The sequence below is a fragment of the Hyperolius riggenbachi genome, chromosome 2 (genome assembly GCF_040937935.1).
Source record: "Hyperolius riggenbachi isolate aHypRig1 chromosome 2, aHypRig1.pri, whole genome shotgun sequence".
Classification (NCBI taxonomy): Eukaryota; Metazoa; Chordata; class Amphibia; order Anura; family Hyperoliidae; genus Hyperolius; species Hyperolius riggenbachi.
In genome coordinates this window covers 63,020,998-63,046,122 of record NC_090647.1, presented here as the reverse complement: position 1 = coordinate 63,046,122, position 25,125 = coordinate 63,020,998, and the positions used below count along the sequence as shown (strand labels likewise).

At 44.2% G+C, this 25,125-nt stretch overlaps 1 protein-coding gene across 2 annotated transcripts in view; it reads right to left on the bottom strand.

Moving 5' to 3' along the window:
- The window catches only part of CNTN5 (contactin 5), a 1,437,092-nt gene that overhangs the window by 644,105 nt on the left and 767,862 nt on the right, over positions 1-25,125 (bottom strand). For both annotated transcript variants that reach the window (XM_068266844.1, XM_068266845.1), the window contains exon 5: positions 6,445-6,669. In XM_068266844.1, the coding sequence (XP_068122945.1) occupies positions 6,445-6,669 (225 nt within the window). The remainder of the gene's footprint in view (positions 1-6,444; positions 6,670-25,125) is intronic.

Sequence of the window (25,125 nt, the reverse complement as noted above, 5' to 3'; positions counted from 1 at the left end):
TAAAGTGAACCTCCAGACTCAAAATATACTCAGCAGCGCTGAAAAGGCTTAGTGTTTCTTTAACAGTTTCACAATATCAGAACTTCGTTTTTCTTACCGAAAACTCATTTTTAGTTGCACAGAAGAAAACTGCCCGGGCATTTTTCCCCTGATGCTTTCCAAAGCATGATAGAGTTTCTGATGTTGTTGTTCTCCCTCTGCTGTTTTGGTGCACATTTTTTTTTTTTTTTTATTTTGAATTTGAGATTTTAAGCCTAGCACGCGCAGCAGAGAGGGGTGATCAGGACACAGGACAGCTGGAACTGTGTCTCATGCTCCCTGTCACCTCCTTTCAACCAAAAAGATGGCTGCCCCCATGAAAAAGATGGTTACCCCCATGACATCACAAACATTTGCCTGTTCTTTTAAAACTGGGTGGGTAAGAGATTATATTACCTATCTATTTCAAATAACATAACTAATGTAACTTAATGACAGTATGTTTGTTTAGGCTGAAGTTCCCCTTTAAGATGCAATGGGGCTCTAGGCAAGGTAGTAGATTTGAACCCCCTTGTGGTCTTTGGTAAGCTTAAAGAGGAACTCCAGCCTAAACAAACATACTGTCATTAAGCTACATTAGTTATGTTAATTAAAATAGATAGGTAATATAATATCTTACCCATCCTGTTTTAAAAGAACAGGCAAATGTTTGATTTCATGATGGCAGCCATCTTTTTGGTTGAAAGGAGGTGACAGGGAGCATGAGACACAGTTCCAGCTGTCCTGTGTCCTGATCACCCCTCCCAGTTGCTAGGCAACATGAATAACAACATAGGAAATCCCATCATGCTCTGCACAGCATCAGGGAAAAAAGCCTGGGCTTTTTTCTTTGATGGGTGGAGCTTAGATAAAAATGCAGCAAAAATGATGCTTTGGTAAGAAAAACAAAGTTCTGATGCTGTGAAACTGTTAAAGAAACACCAAGCCTTTTCAGTTCTGCTGAGTAGATTTTTAGTCCGGAGGTTCACTTTAAGTAGAGAGAGGTCAGAGAAGGTGGCTGGTGGGGCCCCTTGACACCCACTAGGCCCCCAGCACCTGCCTAGGTTGCCTGGTGGATGATCCTGCTCTGTCTTAATCATCCGTACACTGATTTGTCATATGCAGTGGGTTCTACTATAGGACAATACCTGCAGAATTAACATGTAGGGGATTAGGGCTCATTCACACTACACGGGCTTTTCTAGGTGCTTTGTGATTTTAAAAGCTCTTGCTAATGTAATGCTATGTGTGTGTTCTCACTGGGGTGATACGATTTTGTAAAAATCCCCCATAGCATTGCATTAGCAAGAGCTTTTAAAATCACTAGCATTTAAAAAGCTCTTGTAGTGTGACTCAGCCCTTAAAGAGGGACGTTAACCCAGTATTAAACTTCTTCCCAATCAGTAGCCAGCACAACCATTCCATGAAAAATCTTTACCTTTTCTTGGATAGATCATCAGGGACACCTGCATGGCTTTTATGCAGGGGTCAGGAACCTTTTTGACTGAGAGAGCCATAAACACTACATACTTTAAAATGTATTTCCGTGAGAGCCATACAATATGTCTCAAACTGGGACAGTGTGCATGCGCAGCAGAGGGCTCACGTCCCTGTTGCCATGGTGATGTGTATACAGTTGATCCTCCAGGCAGCGGAATTGTCAGACACGTCTTCAGCTTCTCTTGGGTTTCAGAAACATCAGCAATTTCCCCGAGAGCCAGACAGGAGAAATACCAACTAACAGCTTGTACAATTAGCTAGCTGACTGGGGTTGATTCACTTTGTAGGACGAGATCCCTGCACTTTGGCCCAATAGGCTGCTTGTCAAGTGACAGACAGCCTATTGGGCCAATCAAAGTGCGGGGATCTAATCCTACAAAGTCAGTGGACCTGACAGGATCCAGAGTGGGACAATTGGTGCAGCTGTTCATTTTGGGGGGAGCGCAAGTAAGTTAGTAGTGCATGCTACAGCGGTAGCATCCCTACTTTGAAAATTTTACTTGCGCTGTCACACTAAGCTGCACTGCTTAAGCAGTGTTAGTGAATCAACCCCTAACTGTAAGACAGATGTAGCCTTCAAAAGAGCCCTATCTGGCTCCTGAGCCATAGGTTCCCTACTCCTGCTCTAATGCTAAAGTCTAAGTAATGTTTTGATAATTGCTAAAACAGCAGAGCAAAAAAAAAAAAAAAAAAAAGAAATGCCAACCACATCATTGGGAGTTGGGCTTAAAATGCAAAGATAGTGGTTTTGGCGCATGGCTCTCAGCTCCGAGACTGGGCGCCACCATAGAACTAGTGCTATGTTGCGTGCCCCGTGTAAGTGTAATTTGGGTATCCAGCCATCCCTTGACCCCAAATTTCATCTCTCTCCAAGTTGCAATGACTCGGGGGGAATAGTATTTAGCACGGCCGAGGATTTGAGCTGTCATTCGACTCACCCTGTGCCCAGCTAACCGTTAAAAAGTGGGTGCTTTTTCAAAAAGAATGTTTTCTATTCATAGGGGATAGAGGGGTGCATAAATGTAATCTTTTTTTAATGGACTTGTCCCTCTTCTTTTGTTGGCTGCACAGCTTCCAGATCTTAAAGACCAACCTGCTCATTCGGATTTGAAATGTCTGCATTTCGGTACAGTAATTATTTCTGATCGCAACTGGGAAATTGGAAAATAGAACTTAGAAACATGGATTTCTGCAGAAATAAACTCTGTAATTTTAGCCCAATACAGAACTTAGAAACAATGGACCCATCACAGAATGCAGAGTTTACTCAGAAGTACTTGGCCAATCCGAGAATGCAAAAAATGACAACCTATGTAAAACCTATTTTAACAAATGTAACACCTAAAGCCATCTACACTCGCCAAATTCCTTGGATAAAATTTGAGGGCAAGGCAGACCTGCCCACGAGGAGCCCTGTCCCCTAAAAGACGTTCATTAGACCACCTATTTTAGCTAAGCCGTATGAAGCTGATGGATGTAGAGTGTTGGGAATTGGTGGAATGTTGGTGCCCATGAGGGACCCCACAAAAGAGGAAAAACTACATCTAAGTTTTTTAAAATGTTAAACAAGGTGAAATAAGGCAAATAAGGGAACACAATCCATGTGGCGGGTGGGTGTTTGGATTTTATTCATGCTTTATTTAAAGTGTGTTTCCTATCATTTCTTCTCCGTCTGCCGTCAATCGATCTTCCCACCTTCTCGGAGTTGGATGGTAATAGGAGACCTTTTGGCTTATACATTTCACTTACATGCCATGAAATAACTGCCACCTTTTATCAAACTCGACATTTCGGGTAATTCTAATTTAATCCATCTTGTAAAGTTGTATTACTTATAATGAGTGCGGCTGTCATGTTTTGGGAGGAACGTTCTTATTGCCATCTTGAGCTGTCTGATCTCCAGACTCAAATCTGACAGCAGGGTGAGGCCTGCCAGAAATGTCTCTCTTTTTCATTCGAACAGCAGTTCATATTTTAGTTTAATTCATTGAATATTAACTGTGCAATGGGGTTGATAATGGGGACTGGAGAATGTCTTGAAGGAGGATGAAAATTCTGTTTAAGCGGACCTGAACTCAGAACTTCCTTTCTGCTCTAAAAGATAAGCAACAGCATAATAACCTTTAAAAGAAAAGCATTTCTTTGTTACAGCTGATAGAAATCCTGCAATAAATCTGCAGAATGTATTTATTTCCTGCTTTCATGGAAGCAGGTATAGGGTAAACACAAATTAACTGCTCTGCCGAGGCTGCAGACATTCCTGAGCTGACACAGCTGAGAGTTCAAATTACACTAGTGATTAGTCACAGATGAGGGGAGATTAGAGATGCTAAACTCTCTAAATACATACAGAGTGGATTTCTCTATGTTATCTTTCTGTTGTGTGCAAGAGCTCAGTTCACTTTAAAAACATGTATACAGGTAGTCCACGGTAACGAACGAGATAGGGACTGTAGGTTCGTTCTTAACCTGAATCTGTTCTTAAAGTGAACCAGAGATGAAGCACCCTCATGTATTTACCATATATATCAGAGAATATATTAGAGAAAACACCTATCCTGCTCTCTGTTTAATCCTTCACTGCTCAGCCTGCTTGTAATAAGCCCTGATAAAATCCCCGACTGAGCATTCAGTCTGGCTTTGCTCAGGAATCATGATAGCTGAGTCTGTCTTCTCTGGTGTCTTTTCAAGCCCAAGCCTGCCCCCGTATGGCTCTGCTTTCCTGTTCTGTATACTTGCAGCATCACAGAGAGTTGTGATGAGATGGGAGGAGCTGCTAATGTAAGGGTATATTGAAAAAACTTTGGTTTTTAAATCTATATTTGTTAGTCATAAGAGGTTTTTAGATATTGTGATTTCATTTTGCACACAGCCCACTAATTTATATGCTTTTCTGATAAACTGTGTTTTGCATGGAGTTTTATTAAAAAAAAACCAAAAACACAAAAAAATGACACACCATAGCGGCGAAAATACCAGGTATAGTATTTATTTTGTTAAATCTATCGTGGGATATGTTTTTTTTTTTGTTTATTTATTTATTTATTTTAGGACAGCACGGTGGCGTAGTGGTTAGCGCTCTCGCCTTGCAAGCGATGGGTCGCTGGTTTGAATCCCAGCCAGGTCAACATCTGCATGGAGTTTGTATGTTTTCCCTGAGTCTGTGTGGGTTTCCTCCGGGCACTCTGATTTCCTCCCAAAAACATACAGATAAGTTAATTGGCTTGCCCCCAAAAAATTGGCCCTAGACCATACATGCACTACACGATACATACATAAGACTATGGTAGGGACTAAATTGTGAGCCCCTCTGAGGGACAGTTAGTGACAAGACAATATACTATGTACAGCGCTGTGTAATATGTTGGTGCTATATAAATACTTAAATTCATTTTGTGCGAAAGCGTTCATCTCTGGTTTCCTTTAAGTCGGAACATTGTGCCATATCTTTCCTCTGTGCCCCCCTGTGCCTCCAGTGTCCCCCTCTGTGTCACCTCTGCTCTCTGTACCTGCTTATACAAGTTTAATAGCCTACATATTTGTGGAGGTTTATTATTCGTGCCTTTTTCCTTGTAGCTAAAAACTGAATACGTTTCTGCAGGCATTCCTCAACGGAGGCCTGCATCTTTCAGCTCATTCGTCCAATCAAGCCCAGCTTCAGGCAAGCTGACAGTCTCATGCACTTATGAGCATTTTTACGCCGGCCTCTGCTGTCGCCTCCTCCGGACACTACACAGAGAGCCTTGTTCTGTATTTCTCCCCTGGAAAATTGCAGCAATCTGCTTTGAACAGATAATAACCAACCAGCAGAGGCAGCAGTATTTACCGATGAGTTTGTGACATGGAACAAGACATGGTGCTCTCGTAACTGGCGATAATGAAATTCATATTGTTATTCCGAGCTTGCAGTTAATTACATTATGCGTGTGCACATTTGTTATAGTTCTTAAGAAGTAATTTATCTATGCATTTTAATAATGTTTAGCAGGTAAACATCAACATCTTACGCTCTCAGCAAAGGGTCCTTTATTCAAATAGTAATCATGTTTAAGAGGCTGATTTGCATCAATGTGACTTAAGTTTTGGTCTTATCTGCACTTCTGTGAGCCTCTCTTTGACAGATTGGCTTTGGAAGGTCTGCGTGCTGTTGAAAATGCATTACATGCAGGGCAGACAGTCGTAAGTGTTTTTTTTTTTTTTGAATACCAAGCTTTATACTGCATCCATGTGGATTGACACTAAACTGGCCACGGACACAGAATGTTCATCTTGCAAGTCATGTTGTAAGTCTTTCTGCTGAACTCTCATTGGGCCCAAAACAGGGCTGTTTCTGGCCATTTTTGGTGCTCCAGGCAAGGCACCCCCATCCCCCCAATCCTGAGACTGGAGACTTGTAGCCTACATCAACTAACTTTTACAGGTACCAAAGCTAAAGCGTGTGTATCCGCTTTGATTTTGCTTGCCAGGCCTCCAGGCCAAGTTATTTTAGCACGTTTCTTTATTTCATACTTTTTACATTTCCTTGCTTCTAATTAGTACTGCTGTAATGTGTATTTATTGCTACTGGTCTCTAGGGGGCAGTGTGAGACAATAAAAGAAGGACTTCTGCTTTCAGTTTCTATATTTTCTGCTAGCAGAGAGAGATCAAAGCATTCCAAGAATGTACAGCACAACGAGTTCTGCTGACTGAGGTCAAAGAGGTGCACTTATCTCAAATGAGATGTCTCTATTGAACCTGCTAATGGGTTAAGGTGGCTACAGGATACGATATCTTTTTTAAAATTCTAAAACCAATATATTACCGGTGCCTCCACCCCAACTTTCTATCTTTTTATTGCATGGTTTGAGGCCCCCTTTGACCTGATGAAGTTGATAGTACAAACAGACAGAGGGCAGTATGGATTATCTATGGCTGCAGTAACTCACCGTCCTCCTGCCGGAAGTCATCTGACAATTGGTAGAGGTTTGTGGGGGTGCTGTAGGGTCTGGTTCTTTCCCTCCCAGGCAGCAGCGGTTGGCCATAGGACTCCATTAAAGGGCTGCCATTCCTCGGCCTGGTCTTGGAGTTATACAGAAGTGAGGAGCTTTCTGATTTTCTTCTTAATATTGCAGCATAAGAAGTCTGTTGTCCTGGAACGGCATCTGCAAGTTCTGGAAGACAAGGATGAAAATGTTGAAAATATTAATACAGCTGAATAGTTTATATCCATATCACTTGTATATTACATAGAGGATCTCAATGGCTTTCCATATCTTTGTGAAAATCAATAGCTTCAGTACAAGGAAGATGGTCATGAAGTATGCTACTGGAATGGCCACCAAGGCCAGGGCCTTGGGTGGTTGTAGCCCGAGGTGGCACCAGGACATGAAATACTTCATGCGATAGAGGGCTGTAAATCGGGATCAACACATAAAAGGGGAAGCTGATGTCCAAAAGCACTGTGCATGAAAGGGTTTGCAGTATAGGGGATGGTACAAATGGGAGAGGAAGCTGCAAGTGGAATGCGGGGGAGGGGGGTGCACTGCTGCACTTGGAAGGGGGGCCCCAATATACTTGGCCTAGGGCGAAAAAAATATAAATCCGGCCATGCATACTTCTGACATTATTTCTTAGAGAAGAATTCCATGAAGCTTTAAATAAAAATACCCTGATGGGCCTGTTCACACTGTATGCAAAACTGGCTGTCTTAACGCACCAAACATGGGCCCACATGCAATTCAGTTTTCTCCTAGATGGTAGGTCTTCAACTTCCTTTAAAGTAGCTTTTCAGCATTTGCAAAAAAAAAAAAAAAAAAAAAAATTAAAAAAAAGTTGAAAAAGCACCAAAAAGTAGGTGAAAAAGTACCAATTAGTCTGAGTATGTTCTGGCTTGCTGGGGGTTTAAAGGGCATTTTATTGACAAGGTATGGAAAAAAAAAAAAGAAAATATCAATTAGGAGAAAACACAGGAGAAAAAGATAATTGCACGACAAGACAACATATTCTGAACACTGCTATGGAAGATGTCGGCACTATATACATACTAAATAATAATAATAATATCACCCCCTCTTGAATCCCCTGCCACAACACCTCTGTCACTCTCCAACTTCTGATATCTTTACATGCTCCCTCAAACTCATATTTTTCCGGCAAGCATGCACTCAGGCGTAGCTAGGGTTTTCAGCACCCAGGGACATAGTCAGTTTTTGTGGCCACCCCCCACCCCCACCTTTGACCACATGACCACGCATCAAAATATATTCGTGGTTATGGGTGGAGTTAAATGTACAAATTCTGTATATGTATAGCCATATGTGCCCCCCCTTTTCCCCATTTAGATAGCCAAATGTGCACCCTTCCCCCATTCAGATCTGATTTTCCCGCTTTAAAGGGACACTTAAGTCAAACAAAAAAAATGAGTTTTAATCACCTGGGGCTACCAATAGCCCTCGCCATCTCCCTCCGATCCTCCTGGCCCCGCCGGCAGCCACTTCCTGTTTCGGTGACAGGAGCTGACAGGCTGGGGACGCGAGTGATTCTTCGCGTTCCTGGCCACACTAGCGCCATCTATGCTGCTATAGCATATATCATATACCATATAGCAGCATAGAGGGTGCTAATGTGTCTGGGAACGCGAAGAATCACTTGCGTCCCCAGCCTGTCAGCTCCTGTCACCGAAACAGGAAGTGACTGCCGGCGGGCCAGGAGGATCGGAGGGAGACGGCGAGGGCACCGGACAGCTGCAGGGGGCTATTGGAAGCCCTGGGTGAGTAAAACTCATTTTTTTTGTTTGACTTAAGTGTCCTTTTAAATAGCCAAATGTGCCCCCCTTTAAATAGCCATATGTGCTCCCCAAAGTTAGCCATATGTGCCCCCCCCTTCCTTTAGACATTAATGCTTCTGCACTCCTCTGCAGAGGGAGGCATAGACGCAAACCTTCTCTTACGTACAGGGGGATGCAGCGACTGTGCTGAGCACCCTCACAATGATGTGCCCGGGGACATTTGTTCCCCTTGCCCACCCATAGCTACGCCTCTGTCTACATTAGGCCATTCCACCTTTGACCTCTGGCGACGTTGTACTCCTACTAGATAACCTAAAACACACTGCCTCTAGGGATGAATATTGTATACTACCCCACCTCTTGTTCCCACCCTATTCCTTTAGATTGTGAGGGTTCTCTCACCACTTTGTGTCTAGGAATTGTTACACATTTTATTCATGTTACTTTCGTAACTGTAATTACCAATTCCATTTTGTACCAATAGTGTATTTTGTATATTGGTATATACCATTGTCTGTATTATTATGTACCCTATGTTATCTTTCTTTGTACAGTGCCACGGAATATGTTGGCGCTTTATAAATCAATAATAATAATAACAATATGGGCCAAGGTGTATGGACTGCATGAATGTATGAAATTCCATAGACTTTGATAGTATTGTAATTATTTGTATTTATATATTGGCAACATCTTCCATAGCATTGCACATGGCACAAAACAGACGATAATCGGTAGCATATGCATTTCAACACACAGTACAATCAGGACCACCAGTGACACAAGTACAAATATAGACCATTGGACATGAGTTTGCCTTGTGGTGTATTCATCAATGGTTATACAATTGAATTCAAATCAGGGAGGGCACAATCAGCTCGGCAATGATAAGCGAAAATGCCGATATTTGTTTTGCAATTTCGCAAAAATGTCAAATTCGAGAATCATTTTGTAATAAGTTTGTGAATTTTCACAAATGTTTGTGCTAAAAATGAAAAATGTAGCACTTTTAGAGGTAAAAGTGAAGATTTTATATTTTTTGCAAAATTTTGCGAAACTGTTTCCTTTGACCACTTAGCAAAAATACAGCACAGTCCCTGTTATCCGGAACCAGAAGTCTCAACTAACTGGTATGCCTTAAATTGGGTTAATGGGGACCTCTTTGTGGGGGCTTTTTATGAGTGCTGGTATTCAGTAAAATACTTACCGAGCCCCCAGCAATGTGTAGCAGCCTCCCTGTACCTCCTTGCGGGTTCCTAGTGGCTTCCGGCGTTCGTGCATGGAAGCTGGCATGTCACCTCACCCAATGCAACCCAAAGCTGACACTCCGCCTTCCATGCACTGGGGAAGTCTGAAAGCTGCTTGGAGCCTGCTAGGAGGTACAGGAAAACTGCTACACATCGCTGGAGGCTCAGTAAGTATTTAAATGGGGAAGTTTGTGCTATTTCGGCCGGTTGCACAAAGAGTAACTGTTGGGCATAAAATCAAAAATCGATTCTTTATTTTTATCTGGTAAACAAGTAATAAGGATGCTAACCAGGCAATCCAAAAGTTAAAATCACTATTACTTTTCTTGTTGATAAATGATCATTCCCCAGTTTACCTGACTCTTATTTGGTACACACAAAATTTGGTACACAAAAAGGAAGTTGCAGGGCATGCTGGGTTGTCCTTTTTTGCTTCTCTGCTTCCTCTCAGACTTAACTAATGCTGGCTGATTGGGTGAAGCCTCTTTCCCTCCTGTTTTCCCCTCCCACATCTCTGTTCCTCTCTGATTGGCCAATATTTCTCATGCTGAGACAATGCACTTTCTATAGTGAAGAGACGGGCAAATTAGGCAGAGGAGAGTAAGGGAGGAAATGACATCGGTGTTGCCTTCAAAATAGCCACAGTTAAAATGGGAAGTGCTAAAAAGGATTTTCTCTTTTTTTTGCTGTAGAAAAAAATCATTAAAATCAAAATGTGAGCAGTGCAATACATCTGTTATGTAACTAGAGCAAGTATTTATCTACTTATATATGTGCTTGTTTTTTTCTGAGATAGTATGGCTGACAGCTCCTCTTTAAGCAACTGGCAAGCACAGTTATCTGGCATCAGGTGATCCCCGCCAATGCCGAATACAGGGGACTGTGCTGTACAGTGTATTTTCGCAAATAATTTCTTGAAATCTAAAATAGCTTTTTCGATGCAAAAATAACTTTGGTGAAAATTCACAAGGAACACTTCAGCTCGGCCTATAAAGCCGTAATCAGTGCCAGGCCAAGGCAAGAGAGGTTCCAGCCTCAGGGCGCAGTGTAGCAGGGGGTGCACAACTCACTCAGCTATTATTCCCCTATTGTGTTTGAAGCAGCGAGGAGTAAGAAAAGGGGATACATGGCGGTCACTGCAAGCCAGATAACTAGAGATTAAGGCGTTGGGGGCTCTGGACCACCTCTTAGTCTAATAGCAATCAGTGTGTGACGGCTGGGGTGGGAGGGATGGAGGGGCGCACCTTGGTGTCTCAGCCTTGGGTGCTGGAGGACCTTGTCCTGGCTCTGGACGTAATTGGCCTGTGTATAGCTAGGTTTACAGATGCTCCTTTCCCACTCCATATAAAAAGAACAAAACAGTTTTCTCCTGACTCGTATTTTGAGTTTAATAGGGCCTGTGTTGGCAAACAGCCGGGCATTGTTTAGGCACTGTCAGAATTCAGTTTTCTGAGAGCTGGCGATATTCTCATAAACACCTGTACCACTCATAGAATGACTGCTCCCACTGCCTCAGCCACAGAGAGGTACGCTTTAAATAGAAAGTCTCCAGCATTTGCACTCATTAAGTAACAGTCTCTGCTGGATCGTCTCCCCATGAAACAGTGTGTGACCTTTTCAAATAACTTTGCAAATCTGCAATGTAATGAGAGATATGGCAGTCTAGCACCTCTCCAGTTCTGCTCAGTGCTCCAGTACGTCAGCTTTATTCTGACAAGTGCATGAGGCTTCCAACTGCTGATACAGTGCAGCGTGTGGCTTCAGCCCTCATTACCCCGTACACAGTAATTCACCGATGATGTAGAACAGCCGAGAGGCAGCTCGAGAAGCTCTGCAGGGTGAGGACTTCTTCCAGCACAAGAAAAGGCAAGGAGAGTGCAGATTTAAAGAGAAACTTTTTGGCGTTTGGTCACTACATTTATTTTTTAAATTCACATTTTATATCATTTTTATTTTATTCTGAATGAGGTATACAGGTTGGATAGATGATACTCAGTTTGGAAAGCAGGCAGAGTTTTGAGAGAGATAATTGTATCCTGCCACACCTAAAAATGTTCCCTAGACCAAGGATAGTTAAACGGGCACTGATTTACCAGTAGTCAAAAATCGATAAATTTACAGGTATTCTACTGTGACTTAACCCTAACCTAACTCTCCCATGAGACTACCCTTCCCTAAGCTTAACCATAACCTCTCTACCTATGCCTAACACTACCTCCTCTATCTATGCCTAACACTACCCCCCCACCCCACCTGTAAATAACACTAACCCCACCTACTTCTAATTCTAAGCTTCAGTGCTTCTACTATGACTTAACCCTAGCCTAACACTTTCATGAGCCCTCCCCTACCTACTCCTAACCCTAACCCACCTACCTGAGCCTACCACTACCACTCCATCTGTGCCTAACACTAACCTGCCACCTAGTCATAACACTAACCTTCAGCACTTCTACTATGACTAAACCCTAATCTAACTTTCACTTGAGCCCTCCCCTACACCTAACCCCAACCCCCCTACCTACGCCTAACACTAACCCCAGGCTGAGAGGGTGAAAAAGGTGGGAGGGGGAGGGGCAAGGGAACGGATGTGAGTATTGGGGAGAGACTGTATGGTTGGCTAAAGGGCATGCACCTTTTAACACTTTACCCACAGCCACCTACAAATGTGAATCAAAGCAGGTATCCATTCTGATGTCCTGCCTGTGTTTCTTTGGTTTGGCTTAAACAGAAATATAGAGAAATAGATAGAAAATCCTTGTAGGACCACTCATGGACACTATGCTGAAAGCATTTTCTAGTGTCGACAAGGGTGCTTAGTTGAATCTACCTTATTGTCTTTGGGTAGAGTCCTCACTAGTTACACACATTATTATTATTTATTATTTTTTATTTATACAGCGCCAACATCCTCCATGGCGCTGTACATAGTATAAAACAAATATTGGGGAACATGTATATATGAGAAGCTCAAGACACTGTACATCCATAACTTCCAGCAATGCATATACAAGTACAAATACAAACATAGTTAATGTGTGGTTTGAGATATCACTAAAATTGGTACATGTTCATATGGCAAATTGCAGCAAAGTAAGAAACAATAGGCAGAGGCCCCTTCCCTTGCAAGTTTCCAATCTAGAGGGTAGTGTGTGTGTGTGTGTGTGTGGGGGGGGTGGGGGGGGGGGGGTAGAGAAGGAGACACAATGGTAATGGATGAGACAGTGAATCTCCAATGCCACCTATAGCAACTTATAGGCCTTTCTTTTGAGAGTACATTTGAATATTTCCAGGCTTGGAACATGACGGAAAGGCTGTGGGAGGGAGTTCCAGAGGAGTGGGGCCACACGTGAGAAGTCTGGACTCCTGGATGCGAGAGTGAGAGGAGGTCACCAAGCTAGAGGACAAGAGGGTCTCCTGGGAGGAGACAAGTTTGAGAATACTTATGAAGAATACCCAAAGCTAAAGCCACAACTTAACAGGAGAAAGTCAAGAAAAGTAATTTGCACTTCCTTTAAAGATCATAGTTCTCATTCTGTAACTAAAGCCAAGGCCGTCCCGTGCTTTCCGGATTCGGCACGGTGTCTATAATGCCGTCTCATCCACAAGGGCCAGTGGGCATAGAGACACATCTATTATATGATCATCCCTGTGCTCTCATGTAAATGAAAGTTTCTGCTGAAAGTTTTCCTCCCCATACATAAAACACAAGTTCAGATCAAAGAAAAGTAAAAAGTAGAATGGATTTGGCCTCAAGTGTTCTTTATTTTTGTATTAAAAACGGATTTTTTTTTCCATAATTCAGTACTTCATCTTTTTCGAGCAACCTGATCAACATGCATTGTTAAAGGCCGATGATGGGAGGTGCGGGAAATGGGAAATAAAAGGAGATGCGGAATTTCTGCTGTACCTAGTGGGCTTCCGATGCTCTGCCGGTAAGGATAAGACAGCTGCTTGCTTTACGATAAAGATATCTTACTGACTCCAGGCTTGTTGTATCCATTTCAGAGGATGCTCTGAATGTATATGAGTTATTTCATAAAGGCAGCACAAAAGCATAAAATACATATATATTTATACAAAATACTTTAAAGTAAACCTGCATTCAGAAAAACATGCTTAAAAATGCATTATTTGATCCCTGTCTCTTCCTAATCCAAAGGAACATTGGCAAACTCTTTTCTGTCCTACAGATCCATCCTCTTTCTCTGTGCTATCGTATCTTGGCACCAAGCTTGGGTTTACATCACAGGAGCCGATAGGCACAGATGTTCTGGCACCCAAGACGTTGTCCTCCATGAAACATCCAGGAGGGGAGTGGAGCCGCCTTTCCATCATCAAGCACCTGTAGGCACGTGCCTATAGTGCCTTATGGTAAATCCGGCCCTGAGCGTTAGATTGTGCGCTTCCGGTGTGAACTCCCCCATAGGGATTCATTATTAGGCCACGATAGCAGTGCAGCAATTTTACTGCACCGCACCGCACCAGTGTGAAAGGGCCTTCAGGTTTCCCATATTGAAACTTTATTTTTAGTGACGATCGTAATCTGCTAATTACGATTAATTACGGCTATACATAATCATGATTTGGTGTCACGACCATGTATGGGGGCTTTGCTATTCACTGCCAAATTCAGCACAAAATTGTGCAAAAATTGCACAACATTTTAGGCGAAATTACAGATCACTATAAAAACAATTGGATTTACAAATCGTAATTACGTATAAGCGTAAATGCGAAAATGTACGCAAAATTTCGCGTAATCATAATTTGCTGATTACTATCATCACTGGTAAGATTCTCATGAATGTTCCTAGACCTACTCAAATAAGTATTATTCAGAATTGCAAATTCAGTTAAAGAGAAACTCCAACCTAAAATTGAACTTTATCCAAATTAGTAGCTGATACCCCCTTTTACATGAGAAATATAATGCTTTTCACAAACAGACCATCAGGGGGCGCTGTATGACTGATTTTGTGCTAAAACCCCTCCTACAAGAAGCTCTGAGTACCGCGGTACTCTGGGCAAACTGCCACAATGTAACAATGTTCACAGACAGGAATTAGCTGTTTACAGCTGTCTGTAAAGCCAGAACAGCTAGAAACAGCTACATAACCTGCCCACAGTAACAATGTCACCATGTAATACATGTCAGAATGTGAATCTGGGAGAGGAAAGATTTTACAATGAGCAAACACTGACTAAATCATTTATACATAATTATGGTAAAAAATGAAGCACTTTTTTTACTACATTATTTTCACTGGAGTTCCTCTTTAAAGGGGAACTGAAGAGAGAGGTATATGGAGGCTGTCATGTTTATTTCCTTTTAATCAATACCAGTTGCCTGGCAGCCCTGCTGGTCTATTTCTCTGCAGTAGTATCTGATTAAAACCAGAAACAAGCATGCAGCTAGTCTTGTCAGATCAGACTTATAAGTCTGAACCACTGAAACACCTGATCTGCTGCATGCTTGTTCAGGGGCTATGGCTATAAGTATTAGAGGCAGAGGATCAGCAGGGCTGCCAGGCAACTGGTATTGTCTAAAAGGAAATAAACATGACAGCCTCCATATACCTCTCTCTTCAGTTCCCCTTTAAGACCATCCACATCTCTTTTCCAAACACTGCATTTAACTTCAGCAAACAAAAGCGCTAACGCTGTAATCACACAATAATAACACGTTGTATTATCAGAAGTTTAATGGGTAGAACACCTCTTTAACAGCGAATTACAAATTAATTTCTGTGACATTTTGCAAAATGCTAAAATTAAAGAAACGCAATTAGAACTCTTGAGGTAATGAAGTGTTAGAAGAAAACTAAGATCACGGCCAGTGAGGTACACTGCAATAATACTATTACTGTAATCACCAGGAGCAATTTCACAATGAAGCAAAAGAATTAACACAAGGTGATTGCAAAGCAGCAAGTATTATTTCACTAGATTAATTCCAAGCTATTATGCTTTATCATATTTTTTTAACCTATGGTATTTAAAGGGAAATGTGGATATATAACACTAAGGAACAGGTTTAAGCTTTCCTTAGTTTCTCAAAACCACAGGTAGTCCCCTTTTGACGACTGAGATTGAAACTGCAGGTTTGTTCTTAAAGGGACACTGTAGGGGGGTCAGGGGAAAATGAGTTGAAGTTACCCGGGGCTACTAATGGTCCCCCACAGACATCCTGTGCCCGCGCAGCCACTCCCCAATGCTTCGGCCCCGCCTCTGGTTCACTTCTGGAATTTCAGACTTTAAAGTCTGAAAACCACTGCGCCTGCGTTGCCGTGTCGTCACTCCCGCTGATGGCACCAGGAGCATACAGCGCAGGCCTAGTATGGTCTGTGCCTGCGCCGTGCGCTCCTGGTGACATCAGGGGAAGCGTGGACACGGCAACGCAGGTGCAGTGGTTTTCAGTCCTTGAAGTCTGAAATTGCAGAAGTGAACCGGAGGCAGGGCTGGAGCATCGGTGAGTGGCTGCGCGGGCACAGGATGTCTGCGTGGGACCATTAGAAGCCCCGGGTAACTTCAACTCATTTTCCCCTGACTCCCCTACAGTATCCCTTTAAGTTGAATCTGTCCATAAGCCAAAACTGTGGCATCTCTGTCCCCTGTACCTCCTCTGCGTCCCCCTGTATCTCAGTGTCCCCCTCTGTGTCACCTCTGTTCCCCTGTCCTCCAGTGTCTGCCTCTGTGTCACCTCTGTTCTCCTGTGCCTCCAGTGTCCCCCTCTTTGCCACTTTGGTTCCCCTGTGCCTTCATTGTCCCCCTTTGTGTCATCTCTGTTCCCCTATACCTCCAGTGTCTGCCTCTGTGTCACCCTTGTTCCCTTTTGCCTTTATTGCCTCCCCTCCCCTGTGCCACCTCTGCCCTCCCACAGTGTCATCTCTGTCTCCATGTGCCTCTTTCCACCCCCTGTGCCTCCAGAGTCCCCTTCTGTGCCACATCTGCTACCCTATGCCTCCACTATGTTCCTCTGTGCTACCTCTGTCCCCTTTTGTGCTTCCTTCTATCCCCCTGTGCCTCCTCCTTTTGTCCCCTTGTGCCTCTTTCCAACCCCTCTTTGTGCCTTCTTCCATCCTCACTCCCCATTCCAGGTGCATATGATGATGTACTTCTAGCTGGAGTGGTAAGGAGGAAGACAATGTACTTGAGTGAGATGATCTGGCACTCTAAATCTCTTGACAACGCATTGGGGAGGCTGTACACATGCTATATTATCATCAAATAATCATCAGAGGTGGACCTGGTAGAGAACCCTCTAGTCTTTGTGTAGGGATTAACCTTCCAATACATGAGACTTTACCTCAGTAAACCTGAAGTAAAAATAAACTAATGTGATAAGTAATTGCATCCAGGGATGAGCAGAAACTACGCCAGGGTGAATTTACGCATTGTAGTTCGCATCTACGCATCATAGATTGTAGGTGAGTTTCAAAACTACGCTTACGAATTTACGCGTAGCGAAGTACCGTTACGCGTAGCTTATGCCCACTATGCGTAGTTAACATGTGTATTGCGTAGTGAACTACGAATGCGTTACTCGTGTCTAATTTTCCGCGTGCGATTGTATGCTTACAAATTTACGTATTGGAAAGGGGAATGTACGCATAAAAGAGTATAAGCATTTCAGGAGGAATTAATGCGTAACATTTTCTGCATGCGGGCATAAGCGTCCGCATACACTTCGCTTCGCACTACGCGTAATTGCGTATTTTAATGCAAAGTCTACGAAATGCATACGAAGCGAATATTTGATTTCGAAGCTGTAGTTTGGCGAAGCGTAATTGCGTAAAACTACGCGTAGTTCCAGTGTAGCGGAGTTGGCTGACTACGACCATCCCTGATTGCATCTGTAGAAACTATCCTAAACAAAACTTCCCTGGTGTCCAGTATATTCGGGGGCAGCCAGCTACACACTCACAGCTATGTGAAATCTACAGTCAGCCTCCGCCAAGACTAGAGTTATACTTTTACCACCTCTAGGCCAAGTATGTTGGGGCTCCCCTTTCATGAGCAGCAGAACCTCTCCCATTCCATGTGCAGCCCCCTCTTCCATGCAGTGGTGTAACTACAATTCATGGAGTCCCTCAGCAAACCTTTGGTGGGGCCCAGCAATGTTCAAACAACTTCCCTTGCCTACCCTTAGGGCACATGTGTCGAACTCCAGGCCTGGAGGGCCAGATCCATGCCAGTGTTTAGGATGGACTGAGAAAGAAAGGAATGTGTTCTACCTGATGGACCACACCTTTCCTGATTCAGACCCATCAATTAATTTGAGCTGTATCAAAAATGTGTGAAGATCTCGGCCCTCGTAGGACCGGTTTGACATACCTGCCTTAGTGTCTTCCATGGCCTGGGCCCCATCTCCCATGGGTCATAAAACCAGTGTGGCCACCATGATCTTCACACCCTCAACAAGTATAGCCACAAAACAACTGATCTGATCTGAAGTATAGTCCTGTGTATCGGAGGAAGGGAAGGTTAGTAGTTGGGCCCCCCTACTGCTCTGACCCCGATCCCCGCCATCACAGGTGTTGCTACTCTCTCGTTACGCCCCTGCATCCATGTATGCAGCCCCTCTTTTATGGAAACAGTAAAAAAGGGCGCAGGTGGCTAGTGGACAAATCGGGCGCCGCCATTCACTCCCATATTAATTATCGTTTACTGGGCGCCGAACAGGAAAAAAGGGCGCCCTAGAATAATAACGTTTTCCAACGGCGCCCGCAGATTTTTCATGTTTTATAACTGCTTGTGATGATTTAGGTTTCCTATTTCAATAAAACATTATTTTAAATGTTATCCCTTACTGTTTGTAAAACATTATTATTCACGAAACAAAGCGATCAGTACGTAACGTAAATTGTAATATATTTTATGTGATTACTAAGGAGGGTCTTAGGTTTAGGCACCACCAGGGGGGTCTAGGTTTAGGCACCAACAGGAGGGTCTTAGGTTTAGGCACCACCAGGGGGGTCTTAGGTTTAGGCACTAACAGGGGGGTCTTAGGTTTAGGCACCACCAGGGGGGTCTAGGTTTAGGCACCAACAGGAGGGTCTTAGGTTTAGGCACCACCAGGGGGGTCTTAGGTTTAGGCACTAACAGGGGGGTCTTAGGTTTAGGCACCAACAGGGGGGTCTTAGGTTTAGGCACCAACAGGGGGGTCTTAGGTTTAGGCACCAACAGCGTAGTCTTAGGTTTAGGCACCAACAGGGGGGTCTTAGGTTTAGGCACCAACAGCGTAGTCTTAGGTTTAGGCACCAACAGGAGGGTCTAGGGGTTAGGGGTAGGTACAGGGAGGGTTACTTAGTAATTTTTTTTTAAACGTTATTATACGTTTGCTTTTTAAACGGAAGATTAACGTTTTTACAATTGCCGATTTCATGCACATTATTTTTATAACTTTATAAAACATTCATTTTAAACGAAATACAGTACAATATATTTTTAAACGTTATCTATGCTTATCGTTTAAAACCCGCACCCTTTTTTCCCAGCGTCCCTTTTTAACGTACGCCTCTTTTATGTACAGCTGCTTCCTTTTTTCCCCGTGTTGCTCACCATTTTCAACTACAGTATCTCTTTCATATATAGCAACCCCTGTTTCATGTTCAGGTGCCTGCTTTGGCTGTAGCCATCCAAGGCTCAGGCCTATGTGGCCTTTCCAGAAATCTGGCCCTGGCCTCTCCCCAGGTAATAACAGGTAGGAAAAAGAAGGCAGGGGAAAGGGGAAAAATGTGCATTAGGTATGATAAAGTATTACAACTTGTATTCATCGGTATGGTTAACTTTCCTTGACAATAAGCATGCAACACGCACAATATAAATGCCATCATTAGAGACTTGGCAGGTATAATTTCCCCTGAGCCAGTCTAAATGCAAAAACGCTCATGTCTGACCGGCCCATATCTCATATATAGGCTTCCGCCGCTGTTATGTAAACAGCTATGCCTTTCCTCCGCACCGTTTGTCAAGCAAAAGGGGAACACTTTTGAATCACGCATTTTTCTAAGTGACAGTCACTCGGCGGCAGTGTCATGTGACATTTATAAGTCATTTAATTAAAATGTAAGTTATCTAATAATACTTGCAAATGTGACCTTCACTCCTGTAGGAGACGGTCGGTGATGTTTTGCGAAATGTCAAAAATAGCTCAAAGACAGATGCTTCATTGTGGCTAATGATACTGCTAAATACAATATTTGCTTTCGTGGTGGGATGCAAAAAAAAATAAAAAAAAAATAAAAATGCAATTTACATGCTTGACAGATGTGAAAACAGGAGACGAGAGTGTTCTGCGCATGACCTCCGCTTAACTCTGGAAGGAATAATCCACCGGCGTCTAGCAAAGCCGCCATTCTCTAAAGAGACTTTAATCTAAAGTCAGATGGGAAAAAAAAAAAAAAAAGACGGCCCAACAAGTCTGAGCAGTAAATAATCTAAATAGTGTAAAAATAAAATTGAAGCAGCTCTACAGATGTCACTCATAAAAATACAAAAACTGAAGTGCTGCAGTCATCTGGCCGGAGATCTCCATGGCTGGACTGGATTTCTTTTTTTTTTTTATTAATTTTGTTGGTATGTTAAAATGGGCACAACTGCAGGCCTAACGTGCTTTAAAACATCTTGCATGTGTATACATCAATCAGGCAGTGTAATTAGAGCACTGCTTCACACTGACACACCAAACTCACAGTGTAACACACCACAAACAGCTGTTTGTGTAGCGACGGCCATGCTGGACTGGTGCGCACCATGGCCAGAGTGCAGGCCGTGGCGGTTTTCAAGCCCAGTGCTTTAAAACATCTTGCATGTGTTTACATCAATCAGGGAGTGTAATTAGAGTACTGCTTCACACTGACACACCAAACTCACTGTGTAACGCACCGCAAACAGCTGTTTGTGTAATGACGGCCATGCTGGAGTGGTGCGCACCATGGCCAGAGTGCAGGCCGTGGCGGTTTTCAAGCCCATATGGTCGCTGGGCTGAGGTAGCTGAATGACACAATGAAGCAACAACCTTATTATCATGGGTGTGCCCCCCTCCTGAGACACTCACATAGCCGGCGGTCATTGCTTCATTGTGATATGCAAGCCCCTTCACCGCGGCAAGGTAATGATCATGAAAGGGAATTGGCACATGTACATACCTTTTGTTTTGTTGTTGCAGCTGCAGTACAGCCAGAAAAATTAGGCAGGCATGTACATGCACCAGAAAAATTAGTATAGCAGCCTTAAAAATTCAGGAATCCACCTGGAGTCCTGGACCCTGTTGGTGGTGGCGGTCAAGCGGCCTGCGGGCAGAAGTGCTGTGTGGGGAGCGACCTAGTCTAGGGGCAGGCAGTCACATGGCGTGTAGGTAGAGATGCTGTGCATGGGGACTGACTTAGTCTTGGGGCGGGCAGTCATTTTGATAAAGGTCAGGTACTGAACACTTTGGTGACTTAGGCGACTTCTCTTCTCAGTGACAATGCCTCCAGCTGTACTGAAGGTCCTTTCTGATACGATGCTTGAGGCAGGGCAAGACAGAAGTTGGATGGCAAATTGGGACAGCTCTGGCCACAGGTCAAGCCTGCGCACCCAGTAGTCCAAGGGTTCATCGCTGCTCACAGTGACTACATCCACACTTAAGGCCCGGTAGTCGGCTACCTGCCAGTCCAGGCGTTGGTGGAGGGTGGATCTGGAAGCACTAAGGTGAGGCGTTGGACTAAAGAATGTCCGCATGTCCGACATCCCCATGAGATTGCTGGAGCGTCCTGTCCTTGCCTGCGTGGACGTGGGAGAAGGATTACTGGCAGTGGTACCTTTTATTCCGTTGTGCTGTGACATCACCGTTAAACGCACTGTAAAGCATAGTTGCCAGATTGTTCTGCAAGTGCTGCATCCTTTCTGCCTTCAGGTGAGTTGGTTACAAGTCCGCCACTTTGTGCCTATACGGAGGGTCTAGTAGCGTGGCCACCCAGTACAGCTCATTCCCCTTGAGTATTTTTATACGGGGGTCCCTCAACAGGCTGGACAGCATGAAAGATGCCATCTGCACAAAGTTGGATGCAGACGTATTATCCATCTCCTCTTGCTGTTCCTCAGTGACGTCAGGTAAGTCCTCTTCCTCTCCCAGCCACGAACAATACCACGGGAACATTGAGCAGCACAAGCCCCCTGCAACGCCTGCTGCGGTTGTTCTTCTGCCGCCGCCTCCTCTAAAGAAACACCTTCCTCATCATCCGAGTCTGACTCCTCTTCCCCACACGACTCTTCCTCCTCCTCCCCCCTCTGTGCTGCCGCAGGTGTTGAGGAAACATTTGGTTCTGCTGAAAATTGCTCCCACAACTGTTCCCCCCATAACTGTTCCTCTTCATGCTCCTCCACAGCTTGATCCACCACTCTATGCACGGCACGCTCCAGGAAGTAAGCGTACGTGATCAAGTTGCTGATGGTGCCTTCACTGCGACTCACCAGGTTGGTTACCTCCTCAAACAGCCGCATGAGCCTGTATGCATTTTGCATGAGTGTCCAGTTGTTGGGCCAGAACATCCCCATCTCCCCAGATTGTGTCCTTCTACTGAAATTGTACAGGTATTGGGTGACGGCTTTCTCCTGTTCTAGCAGGCGAGAGAACATTAGAAGGGTTGAATTCCAGCAAGTCAGGCTATTGCAAACGAGGCGTCTCACCGGAAACTTGTTTCTCCGCTGAATCTCGGCAAAGTGTGCCATGGCCATGTAAGACCACCTTGAAATGCCCACACAACTTCCTGGCCTGCTTCAGGACATCCTCTAAGCCTGGGTACTTTGATACAAATCTTTGAATGACTAGATTCAGCACATGTGCCATGCAGGGTAAATGTGTTAGCTTTCCCAAATTCACACACAGATCACACAGATCACAAGAACAAGATTAGCTCTCAAAAAAGCTGTTGAGGGCTGCTTTTTTAGCAATAAGAATCAGCAAGAAGCAAGCTAACAAGCCTACAAGAGCCTAACTAAGCTTTCCCTATGAGAGTCTGCAGCAGCTCTCCCTTCACTAATTACTGCAGCCACACGAGTGAGTGAAAAGCCTGACGCTGCCTGCCTTTTATAAGGGGGGGGGGGGGCTGCAGGAGGGAGTGTAGCCTATTTGGCTACAATGTGCCTGCTGACTATGATGTAAAGGGTCAAAGTTGACCCTCATGATGCACTATGGGGGCGAACCGAACTTCTGGAAAAGTTTGCGGTTCTCCGCGATCCTGAACCCTGGAAGTTAGCTGGGAACCGTTCAGGACATCTCTAGTTAGGGGTAGGCATAGGGGTGGAGTGATTAGGGTTAGGCATAGGGGTGGAGTGGTTAAGGTTAGGCATGGGGGTGGAGTGATTAGAGTTAGGCAGCAGGGAGGGAGTGGTTAGGGTTAGGCAGTGTGGGTGTAGTGGCAAGGGTACGAAGGTTAGTGTTAGGCATATGAGGAGGAGGGTAAATGATAGGCATATTGGTAGGAAGGTTAGTGTTAGGCATATGGGGAGGAGGGTTAATGATAGGCATATTGGTAAGTAGGTTAGTGTTAGGCTAATTGGGAGGAGGGTTAATGATAGGCATATTGGTAGGAAGGTTAGTGTTAGACATGGGGAGGAGGGTTAATGATAGGCATATTATTTGGTAGGAAAGTTAGTTAGTGGTAGGAAATGATAAACATATTTGTAGGAAGCTTAGTATTAGGCATATCGGGAGGAGAATTAATGATAGGCATATTGGTAGGAAGGTAAGTGTTAGGCATATCGGGAGGAGGGTTAATGATAGGCATATTGGTAAGTAGGTTAGTGTTAGGCATATCGGGAGGAGGGATAATCATAGGCATATTGGTAAGTAGGTTAGTGTTAGGCTAATGGGGAGGAGGGATAATGATAGGCATATTGGTAAGTAGGTTAGTGTTAGGCATATCGGGAGGAGGGTTAATGATAAGCATATTGGTAAGTAGGTTAGTGTTAGGTATATTGGGAGGAGGGATAATGATAGGCATATTGGTAAGTAGGTTAGTGTTAGGCATATCGGGAGGAGGGATAATGATAGGCATATTGGTAAGTAGGTTAGTGTTAGGCTTATCGGGAGGAGGGTTAATGATAGGCATATTGGTAAGTAGGTTAGTGTTAGGCTAATGGGGAAGAGGGATAATGATAGGCATATTGGTAAGTAGGTTAGTGTTAGGCATATCGGGAGGAGGGTTAATGATAGGCATATTGGTAAGTAGGTTAGTGTTAGGCATATCGGGAGGAGGGTTAATGATAGGCATATTGGTAAGTAGGTTAGTGTTGGGCATATCGGGAGGAGGGTTAATGATAGGCATATTGGTAAGTAGGTTAGTGTTGGGCATATCGGGAGGAGGGTTAATGATAGGCATATTGGTAAGTAGGTTAGTGTTAGGCTAATGGGGAGGAGGGATAATGATAGGCATATTGGTAAGTAGGTTAGTGTTAGGCATATCGGGAGGAGGGTTAATGATAGGCATATTGGTAAGTAGGTTAGTGTTAGGCATATCGGGAGGAGGGATAATGATAGGTATATTGGTAAGTAGGTTAGTGTTAGGCTATTGGGGAGGAGGGATAATGATAGGCATATTGGTAAGTAGGTTAGTGTTAGGCATATTGGGTGGAGCGATAATGATAGGCATATTGGTAAGTAGGTTAGTGTTAGGCTAATGGGGAGGAGGGATAATGATAGGCATATTGGTAAGTAGGTTAGTGTTAGACATATCGGGAGGAGGGATAATGATAGGCATATTGGTAAGTAGGTTAGTGTTAGGCTTATCGGGAGGAGGGTTAATGATAGGCATAGTGGTAAGTAGGTTAGTGTTAGGCTAATGGGGAGGAGGGATAATGATAGACATATTGGTAAGTAGGTTAGTGTTAGGCATATCGGGAGGAGGGTTAATGATAGGCATATTGGTAAGTAGGTTAGTGTTAGGCATATCGGGAGGAGGGTTAATGATAGGCATATTGGTAAGTAGGTTAGTGTAATGGCCCATACTCACGGGCTACAAATGTCGCCGCAACACGCGGCGCGCATGTGTTGCAGCGACAGGTCGCCCGTGAGTATGCGGCGTTGCCCGGGCGCGCACTCCGAACTGTCGCTCGTCGCTGATGTCGTCGGGCGATTGAACCGCTCAATCGCCTGGCGACAGTCGCCGCCACAACTCCGCCGCAACTGTCGCTAGTCCACGTGAGTACGCGGACTAGCGACAGCAACAAGTTCAGTATCCATTGGGCTTCCGGCGGGGGGAGGCGCAACAGCGACAGCTTCCGACGCATCAGTTGCCAGGTCCCTCCGCCGTGTGTATGCGGAGGGACCTGGCGACGAGCTGTCACCGGCCTGTCGCGCACATGCTCACGTGTGCTGGTGACAGGCCGAAAAGTTGCCCGTGAGTATGGGCCATTAGGCTAATGGGGAGGAGGGTTAATGATAGGCATATTGGTAAGTAGGTTAGTGTTAGGCATATCGGGAGGAGGGATAATGATAGGCATATTGGTAAGTAGGTTAGTGTTAGGCAGCTGGCCGTATAATAACGTTTCCAAACATTTTTTTTAATAATATTAAATGACTTAAATAACATTAAAGTACTTCAATC